This window comes from Triplophysa rosa, linkage group LG18, assembly GCF_024868665.1.
Source record: "Triplophysa rosa linkage group LG18, Trosa_1v2, whole genome shotgun sequence".
NCBI classification, from domain to species: domain Eukaryota; kingdom Metazoa; phylum Chordata; class Actinopteri; order Cypriniformes; family Nemacheilidae; genus Triplophysa; species Triplophysa rosa.
The window spans coordinates 6,892,932-6,910,937 of NC_079907.1; the positions used below are offsets into that span (position 1 = coordinate 6,892,932).

The window sequence follows — 18,006 nt, forward strand, 5'->3', positions numbered from 1 at the left end:
CAACAAGATGATTGCTAGAACTAGCTCTACATAATCAGTGACAGTGGAAGTTCTGAGAAAAAAGCACTCAGCATGGTACTTGGATTGTTGAGCATACACGCATGAACCGAAATGTCACTAGCTTGGAATGCATTATGTGAATGGTCAAAAAAACGTTAGCATCAATCGATACATTATCTGAATGTAAATCTCAGCTGATGTCCTTTTTGTTTGAATAAAAACTGTGTAATATTGATGATATTGATGCAATATTGAATAAGAATAAAAATATTTTAACCTAAAGTTTGAAACGACATAACTCTCCTAATAGGAGAGCGAAATACTCACAGATACTTTACGGATCCGGTCCGACCGTCCAAAAAAGTATGCATCCTCGAATGAGGAGTGGCTTCCTTTGAACTTCTCCGAGAGGTTGCGGTAGAGACGCTTTGCAGCGCTGGGGGAGGCTGGCCCCGCCCCCTTCTTGCTCTGGGTTAGCTGCAGGTTCTGCATCTGTTGCGTCATACTAATGGAGAAGTTCCTGCGTAGAGACAGAGAGCAGATCGACTGGTGATGCTCGAGCGTCTACCTGAAATCAATTCCTAACATGTGTTGTTATGCAGTTCACATCCCTTTTATCTGACTAATATCTGAGTCAGAAGTCTCTGTGACAGATGGCCACAGGAGAGTCATCATTAATGCTCCAGATCAGACCAAAACTGAAAAATAAAAGCATATTGATGTCCAGGTATTTTACAAAACAATGCCAAAAGTGACGCCTTCCGAGCATGATTTTAATGAAAAAAAACCCCAATACTTTCATAGTGAGATATTAAAGGTCACTGTCAAAACTGTTATTGCTTAACAAACCGTAAGAGCCAATTTACGAAATAGTGACAGTCAGAGTGCGGTTTTCACTGTGGTCAACATAGCTCGGCTGTCAAGGATAACCTTAATGGTCTTATAATAAAACGAAAACTTCCAGGTAATCTGTTAATTTTGTGCTATGAATGACAGTAAACCAAGACAACATATCTTTTTTGTTGTTTTTAGTTGCTGTCAGGAGTCTCCTAAAAAGATGCACCTTGTCATACAAATCTTTGACATGATTTTTAGAAAATAAAATAAGATCTGAAAATTGTGAATCTTGATCGATAGCATCTAGTAAGGTCATTCGTGTCGATGAAGTTTACTGTAGGTTATGTAATCACGGACGATTAACACCGCTGTCTCTTCATAATTCACATCATTGGAAACCTCTGGCATGGGTACACTCTGTCTCAAGAAGCAAAGGGCGTGAAAGCATCCAATTTTAGTCATGAAAACAAATATAAACTAAATAAAAGCCCTCCGCTTTCCTTCCAACACACTCAATGAAAAAGCAAAAGAATTCTTTTAAAACCACCAGATCCCTGATTTGTCCCCAGTTGACTTTAAACAGGAGCAGGACTGCAGGGGATCTATGTGATATTTCTCATCCCGACAGTCTATAATCCAGTCAGACATGACATTAAGGCAGTGCTGTGTTTTTTTATTGCTCGTGCGCAGTTTTGAGCACACTGAACACCCACTCAGAGCACTAATAATAATGCACTCCGCTGCGCAAGAGCAAAACCTCTGACACCCGCGAGTAACTGAGCGAGCGAAGTAAGACGAAGTATTAGAACGGTGCTCTTTGCGAGACTCGGTTATGCCTCGAATCCAATTAAGCCGATCAATAAGGAAAGGGCAGCTGCCACGGTGACTGAGGAGCACCTGTGGGAAACAGCGGTGGGGTGATGGGTAATTTTAGCAACACTGGAGGGGACCGTACTGAGCGGAGCGCCGCCGATCCCACCTGCGCTGCGGAGGAGAGAAAAGTACACTTTGTGCGAACGAGACAGAGAAAGAAGGACTCACCTGTCCAGGCTCTGGGAGCTGCCTGACGCGAGGAGGAAGAGAGGTCGGAAATCCTTAATCAATGCAGCATCGCTTTGCCTCTGGTTGAGTCTCTGAGCCAGTCGGGAGATCTTGCTGTCAGATCTGCAAAAACAGTCAGAAAGACCAGCGGGTGAGCCAGGACGGGGTGTGGGATGCTGGACGATTCAGGGAACAGGTAGAGGAAAAGGGTCGAAACAGACACCCCTGCTCTGGAGTAGCCCGGAGTACCAGGTGTTCATCAGAGCTCTCCTTTTTACGCGCATCTCGCCTTGGTGTTGTCTGGCTGGTGTGCGGTGAGAAGAGTGGATGGAGGGGGGAGGGAGAGAGAGAGAGAGAGAGAGAGAGAGCGAGAGAGAAAGAGAGACATTCTGCAGGCACTAGGATGAGCGATACGGAGAAAACAAAAGCACACGGGCGTTTGAAGCAAAGTCCCTCTGAGCATGCTCACAGCACACTGTGCGAGTAACGGGAAGGGGACCTGTTGTTCCTTTTTTTCTAATCACTCCAGTTCTCAGTCTGTCTCTTATCTGTATACAAACAGGCATCTAATCCCTCAATACAGCATTCTGGCACTATGACTGTCAAAAAGCAGACACAAGCAGATACACGTTGTTCGGTATCAAAATTTGACTACCTAGACATTTTAAGTCATGTTTCCAAAAGGTAGGCAGGAAAATTGTGAATTATGAGTGGATACATTAGAGTTTGCATCAGGTTATTGCATTACATTCGGAAACCAGGTGGATCCACAATGCTGCAAAAAAAGGAAATGTGATTTTGTCTTGACAAATATTAAAAAAAATCATAAATCATAATACATTTTCATCAGAAGTAAAATGGTTCAAGATATACTGCAAAAACAAATGTCTTCCAAAGCATTTTGACTTGTTTTTTTTAATAAAATTCATCATTGGTGGGAGGGACAATATGCGCATCAGGTCTGTTTAGTTACGTTGCCAGTCGTTCACCCCGACCTTACCCTACAACTTCATTATTAAACACGCTTTAGCCACTTTTCAATCTTTTAAAATAAATGGCTTTATGATCTGATAGGCCTATATGTGATGGGGAAAAAAATCAGCGGGAGGCAGATTTGAACCTGCGACGATATGACGTAGCCAACATAGGCTTTACTCTCTACGTCACTGGAGACGCCAAGTGGCCAGCGTCATTTTTACAACTTCTCTATATCAATCAGAAACTGCTGGGCAGAGTTAGTGTATAGCCTCTGCTTACAAGACGGGCTATTTGCAATCAGTGTAAATAGATACTGCGTAAAAGATATTAGGAAATCATTGGGGGTGCTTTGCCGGGGCTTAGCAGTTTTCTGACAGGGCTATAGCACCAGCAAGCCAATACAAAAAAACACCACTGATGCAATCTGATAAAAGCTACGTATATAGTGTCTATTTGAACTCTTGAATATAAAATGTGTCCAGAGAGCAAAACACAAAATGCTCATAAAGACTGATGAACAATCAAACAAGAACCAGTCCTAACAATACTGACCAGTACATTGGAGGAAAAATATCCTGTTTGTGTCTTTATTTGTGGCGGCCCTTTTGTTTTCGAGCAATATGTTTAAATAAGAGTGCCTCATAACAGCAGGTAATGCTTTTAATCCATTAATAATCACTTAATAGCTGGAATGCTTGACTGTGCCGTTTAGTGCCATAGTGCACAAAAGCATGTCCTGATTTTTATTGTCTCCTGGGGCCAATGGAAAATTACAGTTCCATTAACTGCCCGGGGACGTTTTGAGGAGTTTTTAAAAGAAATGCTGGCTTCTATAGACGAGACCCGAGTTGATCTACAAAGCAACACAAAACAGACGTGTTCGACTGCGAAACGATGTGTTCTGATTCATTGCAAAATTTTACCCTGTCTGCAGTCGTGACAGCCTGTGAAAACAGGTCTCTAGAGAAAAGGAATATTGTGCAAATATGGCTTATTATCCACCTACTAGAATATTAGTGACTGCTTTAATTTGTCAGACAAAAGCTCTGGCTTTTTGTTTCGCATTCAAAACGGCCGCTGCCATTAGCCCTTCTCTGTTCCGACATTGCTCTCTTCCTCTGAGTACACACTTTGGTGATGTAATACTGCACACTGTTGGGTATTCCGCATCAGTACACGGGCAAGACGAGATGGCACAAAGATGGAGCACAGAGGCATTCCAAATCTAACAATTAGAACACTTTGCAGGCTCGTGAACTCTAGAGATACACATAAGTGACAAGTCCACATGAATGCAAGTAAACATCATGTGTGCTACTGTATTTAAAGGGGTCATATGACACGGCGAAAACAAATATTATGGTTTGTTTTAGATGTAATGCAATGTGTATACACGATTTAATGTTCAAAAACGCTGTATTTTCCACATACCGTGCATGTTTGTATCTCCTCTTTGCCCGCCTCTATAAAACGCACAGATTTTTTACAAAGCTCATCGCTCTGAAAAGCGAGGTCTGCTATGATTGGTCAGTTAACCAGTGCGCAGTGATTGGTCGAATACTGCAAGTGTGTGACGGAAATGTAACGCCTCTTACCATATTTGGAACATCAGGTTCCCAAGCAATTGTACTGACAGGTACGCCCAACTTACTTGCGTATACATTTGGGCGGTCTTAGTCAAATCATACCACGAACTGATGTAGATTTGTGGGGGTGTGGTTACACGAGGCCTTTCAGGCAGGTCTGGGTGAACATTCGCTTTTAGACAGAATGCCTCTTTTGTTCTGACACTTTAACTTGTGCAATTTTACGTGTCTAATACATGCATGGGCAACTTATAACACACCAAAGACACAGAAAAACACGTATTCGCGCCATATGACCCCTTTAAGACAAGGTCTATGTCGAATTCTCTCGGTGCAGTCGGGATTATCTGCCAGGTGATAAAAAGAAAGGCTTGTTGAGGAATAAAGGGGATGATTCACAGGACCACATGGAGTGCCAGCTAAGTGTGAGACAAGACACATTTTCCCACTGCACTCTCACCTATCCTTCCAGTGATATTGCATAAATGCCATCATCCTGTGATAATTCAATCAAAAACTTTAAAGTGAAACTGAAGAGAAGGAAGCAACGAAAGTTGAATGAGAAATGGGTTTGTGAAAATGTAATAAGGGGATATCCCCAAATCCTATATGTTAAAGGGATAGTTCACCCAAAAATAAAAAGTCTGTCATCTTTTACTCACCCACTTGTCATTTTAAACCTGTATGACTTCTGCCGCGGAACCTAAAAGAAGATATTTTGAAGAATGTTGGTAACCAATTAGTGCCAGCATCCATTCACTTCTATTGTATGGACATAAAACCAATGCAAGTGAATAGGAGCCGGGTTAACAGCATACTTCAAAATATCTTCTTTTGTTTTCTGTATAAGAAAGAAAGTCATACAAATGACAAGTGGGTGAGTAAATGATGACAACCTTTTTATTTTTGGGTGAACTATCCGTTTAAATGAATATGAAATACAGTACAGTATAGCTACAAGATATGGAGTTCACCCCAAAATTATTGCATTGTTTAATCACCCTCACATCATTCCGAACCCAATTCCATTATTCCATTATTCCAACTTTCCTTTCTTCTGCGAATCACAAAAGATGACCAAACAACACTAGACCCCACTGACTTCCACTCTATGGGCACAAAACCACTGAGACATTTCTCAAAATATCTTCTTTTGCATTCCACAAAAGAAATCAAGTCATACAGATTTGGAATGACATAAGGGTTATCCCTTTATTGAGGGATCCTTTTATTAAATATCCCTTTAAATAAGATCAGGTAACCCAACTTTAATGTCTGCTATTGCTTCCACTTTACGATTCACAGAAACATACCCGCAAAACATCAATTCAACACTGATGCTTCATACATATATTAACCCTCAATGCAGGCTTTAAAGGAATAACAGTGTTCCATATGCTATACTCAAAACGTATTGTTACGTTTGTTAGCTAAAACGACACACGTCAAAAGCTGTGTCAAAACAGCTCAAATTTAATGGCAAAAAATGTAAAAGAACATTTTCCATGAGGGCAGAACAAAGCTGTTTCGATAGATGCAGCTTAAAAGCAAAGCTCTCGCAATCTTGCATGCAAGCATTCGAGGGACGTGTGCGCTTAATGAAAACTGACATTAATGGTACAGCGAGACGCCCTTGTCATCATTACTATCAGCAGAATCCCTGAAAAGGTATTATGGGCTTAAAAAAATTACAGCATCATTGTGCGCCGCTCGGCTCTTGGTCGCAGTAGATAAGAAGTAAATAAATGAGTTAATTAGCATTTCTCGACTACACCAATCAGGAGAGATTGTTTACCGGTGCAGCGGTTTTGTGCAGAGCGTGACATCATGTGGCCTACAGGAATTCCTACGTGCAACATAGCTGCTTATAACCACAATTTCTCAGGTCTGGCAGCGAAGGGACAAAGAAACAAATTCACAAAAGCAAGACAAATGACACTGTCACGGTATAACACTGCTGAATCTCTTTCTTAGTCAAAGGAAAGTGATACTGGAAAGACACAATGAAGAAACCTGACCAGCTGGTAATAATATACAAGTCTAAGGTGTAGGATGACAAAGCACACAAAGGACGATACGCAAACAGGTGTGAACAGTGATGTAGATGGAGAAGATCAAAAGGAGTTAAGACTTTATTTGCCGTTTCTAAAAACAGCCCTTAAAACCAGAATCAGCAACAGGTTGTGCTGGTTGATACTCAAGGACTCTCATCTCAAGACTGCTTGTTACACAACCGCACGAAATCGCCGAACCGAGGCAAGTCTCACTTTCCAGCTGGCTTTCTCGTGACGGATCCGCAGAGGAGGAGTTACAGGATAAGAGAGCACGTATCCATTCAGAAGGGAGCGCACAGAGTCACGACGAGCGTGAAACAGCTTTCTTCTCTCTGTGGGCTTTTGTGTGCGGCTCCTCTCCGGAGCTCAAGGCTAAGTGCTCCATTTGCATGGCTGGCAAAACAAAAGGCATGGCAACAATTCTAAGAAGCACATCTCATCGGGAAAACAGCCTCGTAGGTTCTATTAACATTCTGATGAAAAACTCAAAAAACACGGTTTACAGGCAGTTATATCTAGGATAACATGTTTGGATTCCTGAGGCTAAAAAAAACATATGTAGGACAGCGATTAGTTTTAAAAAAGCTACTGAGATGAACAGAAAAACTGTGGGAAGTCTACACTAGACAGAGCCAAAATCCTGCCCTGGGTTTTTCAGTGAATCATCGACTGGATGCGTGACTATAAATGAAGTTGTTGATATTTAATGTTGGTTTCTGCAAAAATAAATAAAGCTGTATGAATTTAGGTTGCTATACACTTAAATGATAAAGGTGCTACAAAAGGTTCTTCACAGCTATACCATTTTTGGTTCCCCAAACAACCATTCGGTCAAGGGTTCTGAAGGGAATAGTTGGAAGAATGCTTGAAACCAAACAATTCTTGGCCACCATTGACTACCATAGTAGGAAAAATGGCTTTGCCAATTTCTTTGTTCTGTTGAACACAAAAGAAGATGCTAAGCGTTTAGTCGCATCATTCTAGCCCCGCTTCCTTTCACACTGCACACTTTTGGCACCGCAATGCAGGGTTAACCCTGCAAAAGTGGTGCTAACCTTGCTTCGGAGCAGGGTTTCATAACCCCGGATAAAATGTGGGGATAACCCTGCTTCAAAATTACAAGTGTCCTTTTAGAAAGTTTAAGAGAAGCAGTGTTTTGGTAGACGTGCAGCGCAGTTCCGGACATTCACAGAGGCAGTGCGTGCCGTGCTTCTCTAGTAACGAAAGCAGAACCAACAAAGGCGGAGCTACCAATACTCCGTTTTTCATAATTTACACCCAGGTTATCACCGGGAACAAACGAGATATCAGTAGATTTAGCAGCATTCAGTACAAACGGAAATCTTATCCAGTATTACATTTAGTCGGTCTAAAACAGTGATTGTGCATCAAAAGGTTTCAACCATGTCAGTACGCAAATGAGCGTTCTAAACTTATTTACAGAGCGCATTTTTAATTTTGGTCGCGCACCTGCGCACCACTTATGTGCATCCCTGCCTATTGTTGTATATAAATGGTTTTCAAAGGAATTAAAGATCAGGTAACTCACGCAGTTTCTACCAATCTCATATTAATCTTGAGTACCTACAGTATACAGTAGTATTGCATACGTCGTATCTTCGAAGAGTATTTAGTTTGATCAAATTTATAAAAGAGAGATACAGCTGTACGATTATTTCCAGAAAAAGATGAGCTGCTGGAGGCAGGCAGCGGGGACGGAACTACAGCATGAGCACACAATACATCATCGCAATAATCCCTTCGTGTTTTTTACGTTATGCACGTACGCTCCAATTGCCAACAAAACACAGACATATCACTTAGTTTGACTTATCGCGTGCAGTTCATGTCTGGCATCTTTTAGCACTGGGACCGTGCCATCTATCAGTTTCAAACGATCGGCAAATATCCAGCGTTATAACCACCATTTATATCACATCCATCACTGAAATGCCGTGAACACACAAACACACCTCAGCTTCTCTCACTATCGCAAGAGTAAAGGGCTGCAGCTGCAGGCCCACAGCACAGCCAATCTTGACGCAGCGCAGCCAATCTTGATAAGTGGGTCTTCCTATCTCTCATTGGTTGGCGCGTGGTCAGGCTATTTCTTCCTCCTTGCCGTGGGCGTGCTTTTCCGGGAGAATCTCCCAATAAAAAGAATAGGATTCCTGTTATGAAACAGGGATCCAGACTTATAAAAAACTTTCCAAAACAAGTTGGGGGAGTGTATCAAACACAGAAATACTCTGTCATACGCCCAACTCGTTTTTTAACAAGTTGACCATGTTAAGCATGAGAAGCCAGCATGTTTAACAGTGTAAAGAAGTCAGAATGCATGACATAGCACGTCACGTTAATTATCTTTAATAAAGAACATGTTCATTGCGAATGCATCTTGCTGAAAAACCTTTTAAGTTCTAATTAAAACATTTATTTTTTAGCAGCTTACACCAAATGGGAGCAGCGTGTCACAGCACATCAAAGCAAATCTTTGCCATTGCAAGCAATGAAGCTATCATCCCTGGTCCAAATCCATGGAGCGTTAGAAACATACAGCTGGTTGATCCGTTAATGAATGTTTTAAGAGCATTGCAGCTTCAACACTTCCAGTGGTGGATGCTTAAACATCCACCATTCAAATCAAGGTGTAAAAGTGGAAAACCAGTCTGCTTCTGCTAGTGCATTTCAAGTCACTTTAGGCTAAAGCGAACAACTAAAAGATGAGCAACACGACAGATAAATAATAAGTAGATGTGAATACTTCAGTTTAGTAACCTGTGACTCTCTGTGACTAAATAACCAATTTTGTTAAGCCTAATTATTGGCACTTGTTTAAGGACTATGACTATAAAAGTCAAGTGTGGCACATGCTTATATAAACATTATAGAGATCTTTACGTAACCATCCTTAACTCGAGTTACTCTGAGTCAGGCTACGGTGAGTCAGTCTCATTTCGGCTATATACCGAAAATATGATCTCCAACAGTTCATATCAGCCTAAGCAAGCACAATGCACCATGGAACAAAGTTGGAACTGTAACCAGATGATAGCTTGAAGATTTTTTGGCTCCAAAAATGTGTCACAGGACTCAGACATCAAAAGCATTGTTTTTACTGACATAAAGCCTCTCATGTCAAGTTCAGTATTCATCAGTAAAGGAAAACTGAGCCACAGAGCGTCTCGACTGACCAGGCATATATCTAGCAGATGTCAACTTGGCTTGATGTTATCATCGTTCACAGGAAATGAACGTGCAATCGTGACGGTCTCGCATTTATTTCTATCTGTGAAGCCATCGCATGCACAATTTTCCTTCAATATCTGGATATTTTGCATAATGCTGACAGGATTGGTTTTATTGGTCAAAAACACAATTTCAGCCTCTTCTGTATTTATACTGTATAAAAGCATGCATAATGCATGTTATGGAAAATTGTCACAACAGATAAAACGTTTTTGAATTGCAAAACAATATTTCGCTATCTGGCACTTCTTTCCTCACAAGGTGGCTGTGCTTTATATGAAATGAAAGCCGAAAGACTTGATTAAGTCTTCCTGAAGCACAAACGCAGCTTCCATTGAGTTTCATCTCCATGGCAACGATACTAGTGCCATATTTCTTAATGGACACCATGGGCTCCACTGATTCAGTCCGCAGGCAGCGCGGATTCTCTCCGAGGGGAGAAGCATTCAGAACAGCTTCCCTCTGCAGCTGTTAGGAACGCGCATGAAAACACACTATTAGCCAAACAAACACACACAGATTAGCGGTTTAAAAATTTCATAAGAGCTTTTCCTCCGTGTTGAGCTGAGAGCAAAGCTTGACTGTAAAATGAAATTTTATCAAAGGAATGACAACTGCAAAGCTATTACACCGCAACCTTTACAAAGAGCGCCGCACAAGAGCAACTTCCGACTGACTCAGTGTTATAGTTTTATTTTCTTTTATGGCGGTAACGGCTTTTAAGGTCTGAGAACATTTAGAATGACTTATTTATAAAGGAAAAAATCAGCTCCTGTTGAATTGCACTGCTTTTAAATAAACCGCAGCAAATAAATTGATAAACGTATAAATAAGCCAGCGGCCAAAGAAGATAGAAATAACCTCAGAGCTGTGCCTGCCTGGGCATAAAAAAAGCCAGCTCAGCTTAATGAAGCCCAAGCAGGTGACCAGAGCAGCCAATTACGTTCTAATAATAGCACATGTAACACTCGCTGTTTCGGCTGCTTCTGTTTCTTAACAAACTACCACTGACATGCGTTCGATAATAATGAATGGATAAACTATGGAGTAGATGCTTGCTCCTCTTTGCATTTTGATTGGCTGACAGATTGTGGTGCGAACCGCAGTGGATGGCAGATCGTTGAAGCACAAAGTGTAAACTTCTTCGTAAGACCTCGTAAGACATGTACAGTAGGTAAAGACAATAAAGAGTGTTTGTGTTTATTTGAAGGTTTTATTAACACAAAAAAGATATTAAAGAGATAGTTCACCTAAAAGTTAAAATTCTGTCATCTCATCAAATGTCTCTTTTTGTGTTCTGCAGAAGAAAGAAAGTCAGACAGGTTTGAAATGACAAGAGGGTGAGTAAATCATGACAGAATTTTCATTTTTGGTTGAACTTTTACTTTAAGCATCTTTTGATCCAAATATAGGCTACTGCACACTCGAAGTAAGATTATTTCCACTGGTAATTTTAGATTTGTGAACAACACCACACGTAATACCACAATTAGTTCAGCAAAACATCTGTTCATTGTCTCAATTTTGTCCCCTATTTTTCGTCTGTCAATGTAATGAAGTTAATGAAGGTAAAATAAAGCACTTACCTTTTATGGGTTTCGTATCTGCCAGAGGCTCCAACACTCTGCAAAATGAAAGGAAAAAGTAGGGACTGAAACATTTTGTGTTGCATAAAACGGACAATTTTTGAACAGCAGTGTGCTTAAAAAAATTATGGGTTTTTTCAATTCATGTTTGTGTCAAAAGGGACAAATCCAACTGATGGGTTTAATTAACCTAGAAAATGTCAATATCTGACCCAACCATGGGTTAAAACAACCCAACATTGTGGCCTGAAAAGACCCAGCATAGGTTAAATTATAACCCAACAGTTGGGTTTGTCCCTTTTTGACCTAATCACGGGTTGAAAATAACCCAGAATTTTTGAGACTGTATTTTGGACAGTACTTACTGATTGAGCAATATACTTAAAACTTCAATCCTCAAGATTCACAACATGTTTTGTACAGTATACAAACTTTGAATGGAAATCATTTGATACACAAAAGAAGCCTTTTCCACTTTTATGCCATATTGTGAAAGAATTAAAGTATCCATAAGTCAACTTGACAAAAATGCATGAAACAAATGCATAAATTACTGTGTCCACAGAAGACATCAAAGTAAAGCAGTATGTGCACCAGATGTGTACGGCGTGGTCCCCATCACTTGTGTACGAACAGTTAACAACATCAGCACCCTCTACTAACACAATGTCATATATTTAAACAGAAATATTTCATTGTCTAATTAATCAATGCAGCCACCATGCACATCTGCTGGAGGAAACAGTGCCTTCACGCTTGGGAATGGCAGCCTCACTGTTGTCATAGCAACTTTACCGAATATGTTTTGAAAATTACCTTTCTTGAAGATGTGCAAATTCTTTCATTTGACATTTAAAGCCATGCATGAGCGCTGTCTACATGGGCTCGAACTGGATCAGCTAGCAACATATTTCACTCATCCAAAGGTTAAAATGTATAATAAGTAACATTATGCTAGAAGAACACAAAACCGTTTAGTAAAATTTTTGCTTGACCTGTTACAAAGAGTAACATGACAAGACATTAAGGTAGTGTTCACATATGCCATGTTTGGTTCGATTAAAACAAACTCTGGTGCGATTGCTCTGTTAGTGCGGTTTATTTGAGTAACTGTAAACGCTGACACCCGAACCCTGGTGCGAACCAAACAAGCGGACCGAGACCGCTGAAAAGATGGGTCTCGGTCCACTTTCAAACGAACTCTGGCGCGGTTCGATTGAAATATGAATGCAACACGGACCAAAGGCATCGAACCGAACCAAAACAGGAAGTGATAACAATATACGACCCGAAAATCAAGTGATTTGGTAATATAAAAGGAGTGTTTATTAGATCTGTGCTTGCGAATGTAACCGAGGAATTCCTGGTACTGCTTTAAACACTTCATGAGGTCTTCCCGAATTACCAGCGTGCTAAAAATACCCTCATATGAGCAGGCATACACTGAGCATGTTAACCCAGCACACAGCATTGTTTTGCATGTCCGGTGAGTTCCGTTTTAAAATCTAAATCACAAAAGCTGTCCAATTACGTTGCGACTTTACACGTAAGCTGTTAGGTTCGATATCTTTAGGTTCGCTGTTAAAATGCCAGTCTGAACGCTAAGCGAACCAGGACTAAATTTTTTATTATTTTTTGGTCCGGACCAAAAGAACCAAAAGAAACGAACTACAAATATGAACGCACCCTTAGTTTATGTTTAATAATATTGTCTTGTCTGTTGTATGGATGTACCGTAAATACACACAGTTGCTCTTCACTTTACATGCATAATTGGTTTAAAGAAATAAGACCATGAAGTAAATTCTCATGAAAGTAATGCTTAATTACGCTTAATATGATTTAGAAAGATCTTCTCATTCCAAATCCACAAAACAATCTCCCCTATCCTAACCAAACAGAGGAAATGAGCAATCATTAAATCATTATCTGAGGTCGTGCAAAGCATACCTGAAACAGCCTGTGCTTCTGCCATTCAATGTTTAAAAAAACATCTCAATAATTCAATAGCTGCACAAACCTATCAAGGTTGTACTCAAAGTCTAACACCACACTGACCACATATAAAATGAAGAGAAAATATTGACAAGCTTCAAGACTTTGAGAAAATCTAGGTCATTAAAATGTTACAGCAAATGTTACTGTACATGGTTAACCCCTTTATATAAACATTTCAAATTCAATGAATTTCAATGAAGAACACAAGGTCTTCGGGACCTTGTGTTTTATACATCCTGAAATAAAACAGATAATCAGATTTTGCACAAACTTTCATGAAAGTTTGAGTACAGGCTGCCATTGAAGCAAAATAGAGACATACTTTTAGTTCAATGTTTTACTTAAGTGGGTACAATACGATTTAAAGAGATAGTTCACCCCAAAATTACATTTCTTTCATCATTTAATCACCATTTAAAACCTGTATGACTTTCTTATACAGAACACTAAAGATATTTTGAAAAACGTTGGTAACAAAACATCATTGGCCCCCATAATTTTCTTTTGAATTGGAGATGCAAGATTGCACATTTCTTGAAATGTACTGCAACAGTAATGAGAGTTTTATGTCAGGGGTTAAGCATATATTTTTGTACTTTACTCTCTTTTTAACTTTTAAATTTGCACTCCAAATAAACATGAGGGTAATTGCAGTTGAAATGTGGAGTCACTTTTTTCTATTTGGCTCTAGTAAATCGTAATACTAGTAATAACTTTATATTCTCCCAGTAGTATTAATGGCAATGCCAAAACTCTTTCAGGCATAATACATTTTTTGAATTGTGCCACCCTAAGATTTGTACTGGCCCCTTTGTGCCACTCCATAAAAAAAATCCTGGGGGCGCCACTGTTTCACAACTCTTTGAATTAATTTAGGTCTTTATTTAAAACGTTGAAATCTGTGCTTACGAAAATGTTAGACAAAATGTGCAAAATGGACTTTCTGGCATTATCTTGTGTGTTTTTGTTCATTCAAGCATGAAAGAGAACTTAATACTGGTGCGCTGTCTGACAGAAATTCACTGACGCAGCCTTTAGCCTGTGACTGTATACACCAGACGGGACCGCTATCGCGTTGAATTGTGCCGTATCTGTTTATCTACACTGAACGAGTCAAAGTAACTGTTTCAAATCACGCTAAAATGGTTTAAACGCCTTTACATGAATAAGAAAGTGATTATATAATGGAACGCTGGACAAAGGATGACAAAATAAACAGATTAATGCGTTAATTGCGATAAATATTTGAACGCGTTAATCCGAAAAAAATTAATTGCATGCGTTAACGCGTTGACGTTGACAGCCCTAATATTTATTTTTTCTCTCTTTAATCTGATAATTAATTTTGTAAAAAATTGCAGAATATTAATTGTATCATATTGATATGATATGCCTTCTCCAGTTTCAATGCCACAAAAAGCTTGACAGCCTTGAAACTATTTTCAAAAGGCATTAAAAACATTTTTCACATAATGAAGGAACACATATTGCATGATGTGACTCATGTAGCTGTGATGTTAAAAACAAGCATAATCCGTTTCCAATAAAGATGACACATGGAACCCTTTGCCACAGTGTGTGGTACATGATGTTCTGTTCCAAACTCATCGACGTCTGTAACCAAAGTCATACTTCCTACCAAAGCTCATAGTGTGAAACGTCGTCAGTCTATTCAAGAGGCATCGCATCCCCCACGAGCACTGTTTAACTGCACACATAGACTTGTGATGAGATCAGATAGAGATTAATGACAACCATCATTAACAGGGTAATTGCATGAAACAAACTGACATCCAATTCCCCAAATACTCCATTACAAACTACTGCAAGCATCGCGGCTGGATTTTAACACACTGGTCCTCAATATCTGATAGAGTGTAAACATCCCATAAAGAATGTTTTTTTCAGGATTCTCAAGGACAGGACCCAGTCGCAGACAGCAGATGAGCACAAAAACTTCTTTACTAATAAACAAAAAACCTGCGATGGGGCAAACAGATCAAACTAGGCAAAACACAATTCAAACTCAAAACAAAGACTTCCCACGAGGGGCAAACACAAGGGTATTACAGGGCTCTACACTGCGACCATTTCAGTCACATTTGCGACTGGAAATAAGTCTGTGCGACCGTGAAAACTATTTAGGCGCACTGGAGCGACTCGATCCGATCTAAACTCAAGTTCAAGTTCAAGTTCATTGCGCTACATGTGGGTACATACAGTGGAATGAAATGCCGTGCCTCACAGGACCACGGTGCTATATAAGTACAGACATAATGTGTACTTATGTAGTATTATCATAACCCATTTAAATACAATCAAATTAAGAAACTACGACTCCCAAATGTGCCTCCATTTATATTACAGGACATTACGCACTGCGATTGACTGCATTTTATGCTAGTCAACTGAGCGGCGTTTCCCGTTATGAGAAAGGAGAATACGCTAACGCGCCATTTAGTGTGCCGCTTTTTACTTTCGGTTCTGAGGTGATGTTAGTCTGTGGCTGTGCGAGTGTGCGTGAGTGTTTCATCAGGTGTCGTTTGGAGGGGGGTGTCTGGCATAACTGACCCTTGTTGGGCGCCGGATAATTGTTTCTGTGTGGCATTTCTTTGTGGTTGACAGATCTGGAACTCCTTTATAGATGTGAACTTCCTGAAAAACAATGCACACACTTAGAATGTTCGCCAGCCAATCACAATGAGGCATTCAATAAGTATAATCAATAATAACCAATAAGCTTAGTTTATCATTTTTGTGCATGCTATACGGTGCCAAATTTATGTTGTTTCTTAAAAAAAACTTCCATTTTCTGTGCGCCTAAATTTTTGACTGTGCTCCTAAATTTGTTAATTAATTTTTTTTTATTTTTGTTACTGTAGAGCCTGCATTAAATAGGGGAAACAAACCAGAGATAATAACAATGGGCAGGTGGAGGGAATGAAACACTTAGGGGAAGATAGACGGGGAAACGAGGGGGCGTGGCTAAGACTCGAGACAAAAGAGCACATGGCACAAGGCAAAAAAAACAAAGGCCATGTGCTTCCACACATAACATAACAAATACAAAGACACCGTCACGACCCAGTCCACAAAACTAGAAATCTCTTGACAAGGAACGGATCATGACAGTTATAACTAGGAGGCAATGGACCGGCGACCAAATACTCAAACTCCTTCTCAATTACATTTTCAATGCAAAACAAATAGTACTTTTACCTCCATACAGTTTCATTCTACCCGACATTCAAAGCACTTAAAAGATTTTTCTTTAGGTTAACTGGTTTATATTTCACTTTTATCATCAGGATCTCACTCGAAAATGATCTTGGATCCCATAAAATTTAATTTAATAAACATGCATGTATGTTTGTATTACTGACTGCAGAACAGTCAGTAATTCATTTTCTAAAGATTGAGGATTTCTTTGAGCACCAACACTGCATAAAAATTTTGTGAACAGATGCAAACAAAGGATGTCTTTTATATATTTAATTGAGGATACCGTTGCCAACCTTCCAAAACCAGACAAGATTTTATGTCAGAGATCTTTTAAATATTTGCATTTTGAAAGCTTAAAGGGATAGTTCACCCAAAAATGAAAACTATTTAACAAAATTTCAGGAAGGTAGCTGTTGATAAAAAAACTAGACAGCCTTAAAGAGACTTTGGTCCCACTCGTCTTTAACAACCAGATCAAACGCAGACCAGCAAAAATGATAGAGCACTCTAAAACCGTGTGAAAATGTGAACACGGCGAGCAGCAAATGTCAGCCGGCCAGCGCTTTGAGCTTAGTGGCTTTGAGATTTCTAATAGAGAGAATTGCTATCGACAGCTTGTTGATTTTGGTTTAATGTCACACTCAGGAAGCTGTATTGGGAGTGTGGGGCGGGGTTGGTCTCGTCTGCGCCTGTTTTTTAATGTCAGTGGACCTCCTGGGCTAATACATCGGTTCAAGGGTGACAGCTGTCAATCTGTGTGAGTTAAAGGAGCCTGGAAAGGCTGTAATCGCTTTAAACATGCACCAAGACAATAAGCTGATACTGCCTTTGGCAAAACAGAGACCGAAGGTACAGGTTTCTACAAATTTGTTCATGCAGACATAAAACCAAACAACGATCTTAGCGACTTATAGCTGTACTGGCAGCAAGGTGAAACTTAATTTAAAGAAATTTAAAACTCTACGTTAAAAAAAAAAAGAGTATTTAGGGCTAAAAGCAAATATAACAGATTTAAAGAAATCTTTCTGTACAATGACAGTACACAGCGACCGACCACAACATCACAAAAGTAACCCATGTGAACCGTGCTATATTCAGAAAATGGAAGGCATACGATAGGTTTAAATATTTTAATAAAAAAAATGAAATTCTCATAAGAGTACATTCCTTTCATGGGCTAAAAGAACTATAGCTACCCATTTACCCATAAGGCATCACCTACAAATCAGGTGTCTGAAAGCTCAAACTAAAACAGCAGGTGTTCTGACACCTCCACTGTCCCAGCGCACAACAGAAAACGGGTCACAGCTGCGCATACGCCACACAGATAAATGCAGAGAACAAACACTCTCACGTCTGAATCTCACACAATGACAGACAGGCAACAAAAGCATTCACCACCCCAAAGTATCAGCTTAGACAGGCATACATGGTCTTAGGCACTCACTGCAGACT

At 39.8% G+C, this 18,006-nt stretch overlaps 1 protein-coding gene across 5 annotated transcripts in view; it reads right to left on the reverse strand.

Annotated features, from left to right (window-relative positions):
- Positions 1-18,006, reverse strand: part of ankfn1 (ankyrin repeat and fibronectin type III domain containing 1) — a 75,215-nt gene that overhangs the window by 31,735 nt on the left and 25,474 nt on the right. For 4 of the 5 annotated variants that reach the window (XM_057358069.1, XM_057358070.1, XM_057358071.1 and 1 more), the window contains 3 exons: positions 11,332-11,369; positions 1,879-2,001; positions 328-520 (listed from right to left, as the gene is read on the reverse strand). In XM_057358069.1, the coding sequence (XP_057214052.1) occupies positions 328-520; positions 1,879-2,001; positions 11,332-11,369 (354 nt within the window). The remainder of the gene's footprint in view (positions 1-327; positions 521-1,878; positions 2,002-11,331; positions 11,370-18,006) is intronic. The other variant, XM_057358073.1, reaches the window with a different exon arrangement.